Genomic DNA, 11434 nt, shown 5'->3' with positions numbered 1-11434 from the left:
TTTATATCACTTTGGTCAATAATTTTTTTAAAATCTATTTACATTAGTATTGATTGTTAAGGTGTCCAAAATAATTTTTTAGGCAGAAGTTTACAAAGTAATGCACGCATCGCATGCACCAGAGAACTAGTTACTCTTATCAAGAGAAGGTTGGGTTTTGGTTCATATTTTTGGTGTTATACCCTGTGTTAATCACAGTATCAAGAAGTTTCATAGATGTCCTGATAAATTTCGTTATAAACTAAAACTCTTTACAACTAATGCAAGGAAAAAATTGTAAAAGTCCCCACCCCCCCCCCCCCCCCCCCCACCAAAAAAAAAAAGGAAATACACACACATATACATACATATACATATACATATATCCTAATTCGAAACTCCCATCGGTCTCCCCCATGTTTCCTAATATTAACATCTTAACAAAAATCCTTAAACTAGTCCTTAACCTGTCTCTTCCTTCTCTATCCGGTTGTGCCTCCAAGCATCCACCTTTAAATAATTGGAGGATAGGATTAAAAATTAATACTATGTTGTTTGCTTCCATGACTCTTTGTTGGAAAAACCCATCACCTACAATTACCAATAAGTATTTGTTCATCTCTCAAAAATAAAATCTTTTATTTATTTTACCTTTTTGAAGCTTCAAATCATATCTAATTACCTCTTCTAAATTCAATTTTTTGTTCAAATAAGCACTTCAAAGTTCAGTTGCATGCGGGAGGCATTAACACCAAAAATTGAGACCAGTTGTGTTATGTACTGTATAAGGCACACATCACGTGTACTAGAATACTAGTCATATCTTAAATAGGGACAAACAATAAACCCGCCTCATTTATAATTATAACCATTTTTCTGAGATATTGCATGTTAAATATATTTTGCTTTTGTGACATGTTTTAAGGTCAATAAGGAAATATGAGAAACGTGTCAAGTGTCTGATTTGGTGTCGAACATGCATCTTAGTAGCACTGGAAAGTGAAGGATTGTAGTCAAGGATACAGGTTATCTTAAACTGAGTTCATACATAAGGGGGTTTATCTGTGATCTATCTTTTAATTTATGCTCTGGTCGATTGTCTTTTTCTTTTAATGCTGAACTAGTTCAATTTATTTCTTGAAGCTTTTAGAGGTTAAGCAAGCGCATGTGTTAGCACATTTTATCAAAGTGTTTTGTCATAGTAGACCCCCAAATCATTGTTAATTCTACATCAGACATTCAAATATTCCTATTTCTAAGGTATACTCCCAAATCTTCATATTTGTTCGAAATTTGGGTGTATTACAAGGTAAAAATTTAGTAGATGTCAATATTGTATTGACCAAATATCACTTGGGTCCTTAATGTTCGGAAGTCATCACTGGGATTCCCTAAAGTTACCTTCATCATCAGCCTAGATTCTCTTTACCAAATTCTGCTAAATACGGCTAATATGACTAGGCTGTGGCCCACTGCCACATTAGTAAAAATAAAATGCCAAGTTCAATACGAACCTATAATTTACTATCTTTTTTTTAACAATAGCGATGTGGCAGGATAAACCTTGACTTCCACTATTTTTTGTTGACATGGTAATGCCACGTCATCATGATGTTAGCCATATTTAAATGAAATTTATAAAAGAGACCTAGTGAGAAACGAAAGCATATAGATCTGTTGAGACTCATTCTTTTGATAAAATAAAATAAAATTATAAATATTGAAATTGCACTCTTCACATACTAGCTGCAAATCACATGCAGATTTCTCACAAGCATTGTTCTCTCCTTCCCCTCAAATGAAAATGTACAATCATTACTTGTAAAACTAAAATAAGATCTAATAGATAACATCAATTCACTCATCATAACAAAATAAGAGATTCATTCCTACTAAATAACAAACTAAATCCTAATTAAAGATCTCTACCAAAAGAACAATATATCCAAACCTCAATGAGAAATTCTAATCCAATCACATCAAATCTTTTTGCCAAATTAAAATCTGAATCTGTCATGCATCTGGACCACGTCGATGACAGAGGTAGCCTTAGGGATCCACACTAATGATGTCCAAACATTAAGGACCCAAATGATATTTAGTCGATACTTCATGGACCTCCACGAAACTTTTTCCCTATTAAAAACAACTTAGTAGATTTTGGGAGTATGAAATAAAAATATGGGGTTGTTATTTAAAACACTTAAAGGATTGGGGTCTTATTTAGAAATATGAAGGCTTTTTTTGGTTTTTTCTTTTTTTGTTGGGGTGGGGGTGGGGGTGGGGGGGTTACTAATATAGAAACAACAAAGATTTCAGTGTCTAGCAGAACAAAACCCCCAAGGTTTCGGTGCTTATAGAACAATGAAGATACTATATAGTAGTTTTCATGAATAAATTCACCTCAGAAACATACACTTGCATGGGAGGAAGTCTTGCTAGTATCAAGCGATGCATTATATTTAGAATTTTTGCGTTTATTTACTAGATGAAGGTAACACCATTCTGTCTAATTTGTTTTGCTTTTATTTTTTATTTTTTGTTTTGTTTTGTTTTGTTTTTTGTTTTGTTTTTTTGTTTGGTCTCTCTAGTGGCATATTGTGAAGCTTTTAAGTAGACAACAATTAGGAATTCCAATCATAGTCTACAGATACAAGTTCAACTTTTATCCTTTACTTGAGTTTTTTTCACACTTTTGAAGGCAAACCCACTTGTATCCAATTTTTTATTTATTTACAACTAATTATCCAAGCCGATTTCCCTACCAAATCTGCGAGAGTAAAATCAGGAACCTCCCATTTAAGAGGAAGCAGTGTTGCCTGCAAGATGTGAATCATATGCTTCCAATATTTGGATGTTGATTCGATGAATTTTTAAACCTAGGAGGTTATAAATGGGCTTTAAGGGTTTATTATGTTCCTGGGGAAGCATATTATGCTCGCCCTGGGCATTTATATATGTTTCAGGATAGCTACTAGCATGAATTATTATTTGTAATGAACAAATTATTCTAATGTGCAGGGAATTGCGAATTCTGTCGGTGATTGGTACTTTAATCGGGTGACAGTTAAAGCAATAGATTGTCCATACCCCTGTGACAAAACATGTCACAATCTCGTGTCCAGGCAAGCACATTAGCTTCATTAAGTCATGCCATCATATTCTATTTGAGGTTGCAAGGAACTGCATTTCTTATTGAAGGTCGTAAAATAATAAAAGCACGAGGGCTGATCAGAAACGGTACTGAGATCCAGTTCTTGCTTGCTAGAGCTTGGAGTTTAGCCCATGAAAATGACATTCTTCATTGATTTAATGTATAATTCCTACACTAATACCTCAATAGAAGACTGATTATATTTAAATTAGATGGTTTCAATTTGCTTTATCATAACCTTGTGTAAGACGCGCGCGCGCACACAATTGCACACTGGCCTGTACTTAATATGTAGTCATTCAATTGAAATGAAAAACAAAGCGCGCGGAAACACAATGTTGGGTTCATGTTGTATCTTGGTAGATGTAAATCTTCAACATTGGTGCGAAATGTAGAACTTCATGCCTTATTAAGACCTTTCTATTCCTCAAGTTTCTCTTTGAGTGCCCCTTGAGCCCCTTGAACAGATCGAAGGTCAAGGATCGTCCTTGGTTTTTCCCTCCTTCCCATAATGATTTTTGTTATGCTTTTTATTTTTATTATTTTGGTTGAAGATAAAGCCCTTGATCATCTCATGATGACTCTTGGTGCTTGAGTAGGTCCAACTTTAAACAGATCGTGCTTCTCTTCCATTCCCTAGACTTTTTTTATTTATTGACATTTCCCTATTAGTTTAGTTTTGCCCTTGTCATTCCAATGTACTTCATCAAACTGTCCTATTCTCTGCAGGCACAAACAATTGAGAATAAGTCATCTTGACTCGTGACAATTATTATGTATTTGGTCTCCTATTATCTCACGCTGACATCATGATGGTGTGAGCCCCGTATGCACTACTATAGACACGAGAGAAGGAGAATGAACTACTGGCATTTCTCATCTTCATTATCAACTTGAGGAGAATTTTTCAGATAATCCAAATATCCTTGTCATTGAGCCATGTATGTGCACACGCAGGACGATGCAAAACTCTCCGATGCACGACATCCATTGGTAACCAAGCGTATGTAGGTTCAGCACGAACACACGATAATGTACAGTGCATATAGAGGTAATACAATTTGGGGTCAGAATAAAATCTATGACAACAACCTATACCCCCTTATTTCAAGATTTTGAGGTCATTCCGAAAATTCCTCGTAGACAATTCAGCTGCCTCTATTAAGAGCTTTCGCCCTTATCCAAGTAACAGGCTGCTAACACTTCTACTGCTTCTACTAAATTCTTTATAAAGGAAGAAAAATGTTCCCTTTCTTTTCATTTGGTCTATCCGAGCGTACCTAACCACTGAATTTTGCTTCTAGGAACAATTTTCTTAAAATTGCGAGGATAGCACGAGTATGTTAATTTGTCACGTCATTCGGGTTTCATCTGATGTCGATGTACTGATTAATGCAATATTACTAGTAGAATGCGATGGAGCGGCTTGCCTGTATTTGTACGAGTGCTTACTTTTCTGCCAGTGATTGGAGTCAAATATCTCAGTTTCAAAAAATTAACATATATAATACTCATTTTGGTCATCTGATTAATTAAACACCAGTCTCAATCAATTCACGATTGCTGTGAAGTTTCTTTCCATCTGATGTTCGATGTCAATTTATTCCCCCACCAAAAAGGACATAGAAATATGTAGGAAATAATGGAATTTAATCTTAAGAGGCAAGGAACTAATCCAAATCGGTTGCTGTAGCTGTTAGCCTGTCACTGCAGCTGGATTTTCAAATCCTTCGAGTGTACCAGAGATGGTGCTAAACAATCCAAGAAGCCCCAACACTAAAATGCTAGATGAAAATACAGGGAAGCGTCTTTTGATAATAATTTTGCACTAGTCATTTATTTGGTTCAGTTTATTATTTTGACCGATTGAGGACTTGTAATGTAACCGCTAATATAAAGAGATAGTCGGCTGATACGGTATCAATCTAATGAAATCCAATTCTTAGTGATCGGCCAAATTAGAATGCTGCACGGTGAAGAGTCAAAAACTGAAGGGTACACGAGTTTCCCACTGAGCTGCCTTCTTTCTTTTGGAAGACTAGAAACGGAGTGAATGAAATTTTGAAACCAAACCCCTTTTCAAACTTATATTTATAGAAAACGGCCCATTTGCATCTTATTTGTCAAAGTTTTGAAGAAAAATTGTCCGAAACTTCACGGGATTTCAAGTCACGTGAAGTTTTGTTATGTAAAAAAACTTTTACTGGACTTCAAGTCCCGTGAAGGTTGGTATTTTTTTTTCCGCCGAAACCGACCCAGTTTCAGCCATCTGGCTGAAACTGGGTCGGTTTTGACAAATAAGTTGAGAACACGTCGTTTTTTATAAACAAGTTTCAAAATGGGTTTGTTTTCAAAATTTGTCCTAAATCTAATCGACCAGCTATCATATGAGAAGGAAAAGAGGCCCTCAGATATGCTTCATGTCCCAAGAAGTTGACCGAGTATGGTGCTATTAGTGGCAACAACAGGAATCATGGGAAAGAAACAACACCCAGAAAGCGAAGAAGGAAAAAAAAAGGAAAGTAAAGGAAAAAGGGGAACGACTGTGATTGATTACAAGATAATGGCAATCTTTTAAGTTACAAATAAATGAAAAGGGTAATGGGGGGGAAAAAAGGAGAAGAAAAACACATCATTTGAAGAAGCTTTATTCTGCAGCGAGTCCCATCCGACAGAAGAGCTGAAGGTTCTGTGTATCATGAGGCCGCCCATGTACACGAGCGAGCGAGCGAAACATAGTTTATAGCATGATGCTCCTATATATAAAAACTCTTTAGAAGAAGCCTCCCTCATTTCGATTTGGACTTTCAAAAAAAAAATGCCAGCTTCCCTCGTCTTCACCTCTGTCTTTTTATCTACCATCATCATGTAGTAGACTAGTAACACGCGACTTCAGTAAATTAAACCTGTTCAAAGGCGGCGGTAAGTTTGTGGATATCCTTACCATGGACATCAGAATCTTGCAGCTGGTGTTGTCGACGTTGGTAGTTGTGCCAAGTGCTCAGCCCGTCGTCGACGGTGAACTGGCTTTCCTCCTTAATCTCGCCGTACATGATGGCTTGGCTTTGGTTTTGTACGGTTGCCGGAGCCTGAATCGAGCTGTTCAGGAATTCTGACCATTTAAGGTCTTCAGGTTCGCCTTGAAGATGGAATTGAGCCTCTTTATACGAACAGAGGTCCATCCACTGAAAGATGCCTCCGTCGAAGAGAGAAGTATCGCTCTGCAATTCAATCCCGCTCCCACTGTTGCCGCTGCTAGTGCTGTTATTGCTAGATTTGCCGGCCTCCCAGTAATGGAATCCTGCTGGAGAGCCGTCCGAAGGGAGATGAGCCGGCAGCTTTGAGGTTGAAGTGGAAGGACCCGTGCTAGGCAGCGCGGTTGAATTTAACTCCTGATTCATACCGACAAGTCTGGAGTTCTGGCTGAACCACAGAGACGGGTTTTGGTTGGTCGGCGGTCCGAGCCCGTATTCGGGACTGTAAGTGAGCTGGGGGAGAGGGAGGTAGCCCAATGAATCAGCGCCACCATTGTTGGCGGCGGCCGTGTAGCGGTCCAGAAATAGTTCTTTGGTGGGTGTAACTGAATTCTTTGATCTTGGGCTCTCGATTGGCATCAGCGGCGGAGTTGGTTCGGAAACCGAGGCCGTGTCGCTGCTGTCAGCAAGCAGTTTGGATTCCCGGGCCTCGGTCTCGGAGAGGGGTTTGTGGGTGACGGGGTCGATTCCTCGCTGCCTCAGCTTCTTCTTAATGCTGGAATTCCATAGGTTCTTGATTTCGTTGTCCGTCCTTCCAGGCAATTGCGCCGCAATCTGAGACCACCTGCAGGTTAGGAACGGGATCATATATATATACCCGGCCGGTACAGGATAGATAGATCGCGCTAACGTGCATTTTAATCAGAGGTTTGGAATTTTAATTAGTACCTGTTGCCCAGGACGGCATGGAGTTCGATAATGAGGTTCTCTTCCTGCTCTGAGAACGTCCCCCTCTTTAAATCAGGCCTCAGGTAGTTTATCCACCTAAGCCTGCAGCTCTTCCCGCACCTCTGAAGACCTGAACCAGTTTTTTCGGATTTAGAAAAAAGAAAAACCAAGCACGTGAACATTAATTTGGGAACACCAAATTAAACACGCACGCATCGATGAGATATATAGTACGTACGTCGAACCCATTTTCTCATTAATTTTCTCTGTGAATTAATTATTGTCGTCTGAGAGAGAGAGGCCGATTACCTGCTTGTTTAGGGACGGAGCTCCAACAACCATGGCCGTACTTGGTGATGTGGTTGAAGAGCTTCTCGTCCTCCTCTGGAGACCACAGACCCTTCCTTAGCTTCTGTTTATAGCAACAGGAGTGCCTCCCCATATCCTAAACTCAAATGCAACTGCGGTATTCGAGCCGCCGCCTCCTTCTTCTTCTTCTTCTCGGAGAGCTGTTGATGAGGCTAGAGGAAGAGAGGGGGCTGGGTGAGAGGGAGAGGGAGAGGGAGAGGGAGAGGGAGAGAGGAATGTGTGTGAAAACGATGGAGGAGAGAGAGAGAGAGAGAGAGAGATCAAGGAACGGAATTAAGAGAAGGAAGGGTTGAGCTATAAAAGACACAGGAAAAGTCACAATCAATCAAGTGGGGTTATTAGGATTATATATTATAATTAGTTTTTATTATCCTTCTGGCCTCTTACCTGTTCCATGTTGGGGTAAAGGAAATCAAGTTAAATTCTCTACTTTACTGATCTCGATCGGAAGCCTACAAGTTCCTTGAAACTGATGAAGCAAACCAAAAATAAGTTAACAGGTAATTACTGGAGGGAGAGAGAGAGACTAGCAGTAGTCTGTGAAGTGAATGAGCCTTGTTTGTATTGTATTGTATCGTATTATCATCATCAATATAGAAATCCAATTCTAACCTTTTCCGACTAGCTACTCTTAATTGTTACATCACCTCACGACTTCCAACCGCCAATTATATATATAAAAAGGAAAGGAAGGTAAAGCTGCTTTCTTTCATGGAAGGGAACGGGATGTTCCCGTGATTAGTTAAAGAGCACGTCAACGTGGTGGTTAGCTTGTACACACACACTCTCTCTCTCTCTCTCTCGCCCCAGTTTTGGGTTGGAGCAAAAAAATCAGAAAACAGATGGAAGAGCATATGCATTTAAGTCCAGAGATGTATGTATGATCTTTGTGTCAGATGGGACGTTTTCCTTTTCTGGCGTTTTGGCCAGATCCCCTGAAACTAGCATCCCCTTTGGAAAGCTTCACGCTTGGGGGAAGAGCAAAAGTACATCCCATCTTTCTACATTCAGAGGCATCTTCCTATTTTCTACGTCTTCACAATTTCAATATTTTGAGATTTAGTAGTAGGTCTCTCTTCCCTTTTCCTGGATAATTAACAAACGCCCCCATGACTTCAATTTTAATTAATGGAAGGGAATATATACATGTATATATATATATGTATCCTCTATTACACTAGTCGCCCCCACACCCTTAGCTCAAATTAGACATACGTCCAGTTGTTTCTTGTTTATAACATCGCCCCGAGTCAGTCCTATCCATAAAAGAAAAGCTGCAAATTTAAGAGGACTTACTGGAAATGCTACCCCAACTTTAAAACTTTCTTGAAATCCTCTTCGTGAAAGCACGCATTTGGTGGTGGTCTCATTTTGTAGCATTAACTATCAAGGACGCGCGGCGATCCTCACGGCTTCAATTCTTCTTTTCTTTGATCTTTCCTCAAGGCTCAATTGTTGGTTTTGTATCAAACTTTTTTTTATCTTAGTATCATTATATATAAATCTTTATGAACAGGGTATCTCACCTTGTTTTTCAGTAAAAAAAAAAAAAGAGTACACGCTGCGATCCTCCACTTTCGTAGAAGAAAAGATTTTTTTTTTTTTTTTTTTTTTTTCCTAGGCTTTAACAGTAGTTTTAGTTGGTGGTTCATGTAAGCACTGTTTGTCAGCAGTTAACTGAATTAATCAGGGAGCTGAGTTCGTAGAATGGAGGTATCAAGGGAATAGATATTTGTAACACACAGTTCAAGGTTTATTACCTATAACAACACTGCAGCTGTCCTTTTTTCATCCGTGTAACTGTAAGCGAATAAATTAACACTCGGGTAAGTTTTAACAATCCGAAGAGAAACTCGCGTATCGTGTTCCTTGAATTAGATCATCTCTGTAATTATTTCATAGAGGGAAAGAAGGTCGTTTATTTACGCTAGTGGGATGCACGTTTGGATAAATTTACTGTTACATGAACAAGATTTCACGTGTCCGTCAATTCACAAAATTTTATATTCTCAATGCATACGTCTTAATTTCATCCGGACCAAATCGAGTGGGTAATTCTTGTGAGCTCCTGAACCTTATGTTGGTGCCTATGGCGAAATCTGGAATGAAACGGGTATAAATCAGTGAGAAATGAAAGCAACTGTAGTGTTGTATTTTAAAACTTAATTTTTCAAGTTAGTTGCTGTGCGTTTGTGAAACATTGTGCTTAAAGCAATATTTGGCATACTCCGGTGCAAGGATCCTAAGGCCAAAATGCTTCCAGAAACAGCAGTACAATACAATGGTGTGCACTAACCAAGTACTGTCAAGATCTTCTCGATCTATAAGACCTTTCGGTTAAGACAACGATCTCCTCGATCTGTTAAAACCTTTCGGTTCAAAACCTTTCGGTTTAGGCAAAGATCTATCGATCTGTAAAAAACCTTTCGGTTCGGGCAAAGATCTATCGATCTGTAAAAACCTTTCGGTTCAAACAAAGATATTTTGATCTGTAAAAAACATTTTGGTTCAGGGCTAAATTCCTTCGGGCACAGACTAAAACTTGCACGCTTTCAAGCTCTACAGCACAAACACAACAACTCGAACACTTTAGTGTGTTTTTCGTCTATGTCAAGAGCTGCCCCAATGGGCACTATTTATAGGCATCTAAGGCCAGCTCAAGGGTCACCCACAGTCAATTTGACTGTTACAAATCATAATGACAATTATGATAATTATGATTGTAACAACAAATGACTTAATTGTTGTAACTGCTGCACGCAGTAACGCCTGAATGCGAGGGTCGCGTTTCTCGCACCCTCGCGCGAACGCGAGGGTCACGTTCCCTCTTGCGAACGCGAGGGTAATGGCAGCCAACGTGGCGCCTGCGAGACAGCTAAGTGCAAAGTGCGCCTTACAAAGCGTCACTAAGCGCCTCAGCCCGATTAGCCCCGATCCCCGGCCCACGGCACAAGACCCATGACCCACAGCCCACGGCCCACGACCCACGAGTACTTATGAGTGATTAATTTAATTATTTAAATAAAAAACAATTATCGGCTTGTCTATGGCAAGCCTCGTGCACAGTTACTTTTGAAACACTAAATTTTTTTACTTTTCACTACGCTACTAAGGATTTCTGAAAAATACTAGTAGCTAATAAATATATATAGTACGGAAATTTATTTTTGTAAAAACAGTTTTTGACCAAAAAATCCGACACCTTTGGCACCAGAATGTATCAATCAAATCTTCTCATAGTTTGTGGATGGAAAGCATGTGAATAAAATAAGGCAAGGTCTACACCTTATATTTGTAATTAATACCATTTATCACCAATGATTAGAAGTATACAAAGGGGAATGATTGTGCCCATGTGAGCCTGAGTAAATTTGGATTAAACAAACTGGGTGACTATGAGATTTTTATAGTATTAGATTCTGACCATCTTTGTGCGACTCTCCTCACTGGGCCCCCCGAAGGGAAAAAGCAGACATTTTCTTTTTTAACTTTTCAACTCGGAAATCCTTGCTGTTTCCAGCTAAATATCGGGGCCCATCGACAACAAAATGTTTCTGAGCCTTGACAAAATGGAGCGCACATAAATCCAGTTTCATCAGTAAACATCAACTATTCTCGGTTGGAAGAACAAATAAGAGAATCACAAATATTAGCAGAAAAACAATAAAATTTGTAAGAGATGATATTATGCTATTTAGACATTAGCTGTCCTGCCTTGTCACCGTCTTAAGGTGCCAAGAACCTGTCCAAAGAGCATCTAATTAATTAAGAAATAATGATCTTATTAATTAAAGTCTTCTTCTTAGTTTAAAGTTGCTCTGGTTTTTTAATTGAGGGTGCTCTGTGTGTCGTAGAATTATCTCTAATTATCGACTTTAATAGCTTAATTTGTTAGAGTTCCAGCTGTTCGTTTCACCCCTTCATCTCAACCTTCTTCTAGTTAAGGTTGGCTTTTGGAAAACACATCCTCAACATTATCACCTAGGAATCTAGAGATTAGGTGGGGTTT

At 38.9% G+C, this 11434-nt stretch overlaps 1 protein-coding gene across 1 annotated transcript; it reads right to left on the bottom strand.

The window, feature by feature from the left end:
• Nucleotides 5637–7882, bottom strand: LOC109831949 (transcription factor MYB86-like). The gene is made up of 3 exons (XM_020399437.1): nucleotides 7366–7882; nucleotides 7057–7186; nucleotides 5637–6952 (listed from the first exon to the last, which is right to left on the bottom strand). The coding sequence occupies exons 1-3, from the start codon at nucleotides 7496–7498 to the stop codon at nucleotides 6034–6036; spliced, it is 1182 nt and encodes a 393-aa protein (XP_020255026.1). The 5' UTR covers nucleotides 7499–7882; the 3' UTR covers nucleotides 5637–6033.

The sequence above is a fragment of the Asparagus officinalis genome, chromosome 2, assembly GCF_001876935.1.
Source record: "Asparagus officinalis chromosome 2, Aspof.V1, whole genome shotgun sequence".
In the NCBI taxonomy this organism is placed as follows: Eukaryota; Viridiplantae; Streptophyta; class Magnoliopsida; order Asparagales; family Asparagaceae; genus Asparagus; species Asparagus officinalis.
The sequence above is the reverse complement of the archived record's forward strand: the minus strand, read 5'-3'. Positions and strand labels throughout refer to the sequence as shown.

What these genes read in the sequence shown, in the direction of transcription:
- LOC109831949 (XM_020399437.1), bottom strand. Translation starts at nt 7,498, where the DNA reads ATGGGGAGGCACTCCTGTTGCTATAAACAGAAGCTAAGGAAGGGTCTG. An exon ending in CTCCGTCCCTAAACAAGCAG is followed by an intron (nt 7,187 to 7,365) that starts GTAATCGGCCTC and finishes AAACTGGTTCAG; the next exon opens with GTCTTCAGAGGTGCGGGAAG. An exon ending in CATGCCGTCCTGGGCAACAG is followed by an intron (nt 6,953 to 7,056) that starts GTACTAATTAAA and finishes CCTAACCTGCAG; the next exon opens with GTGGTCTCAGATTGCGGCGC.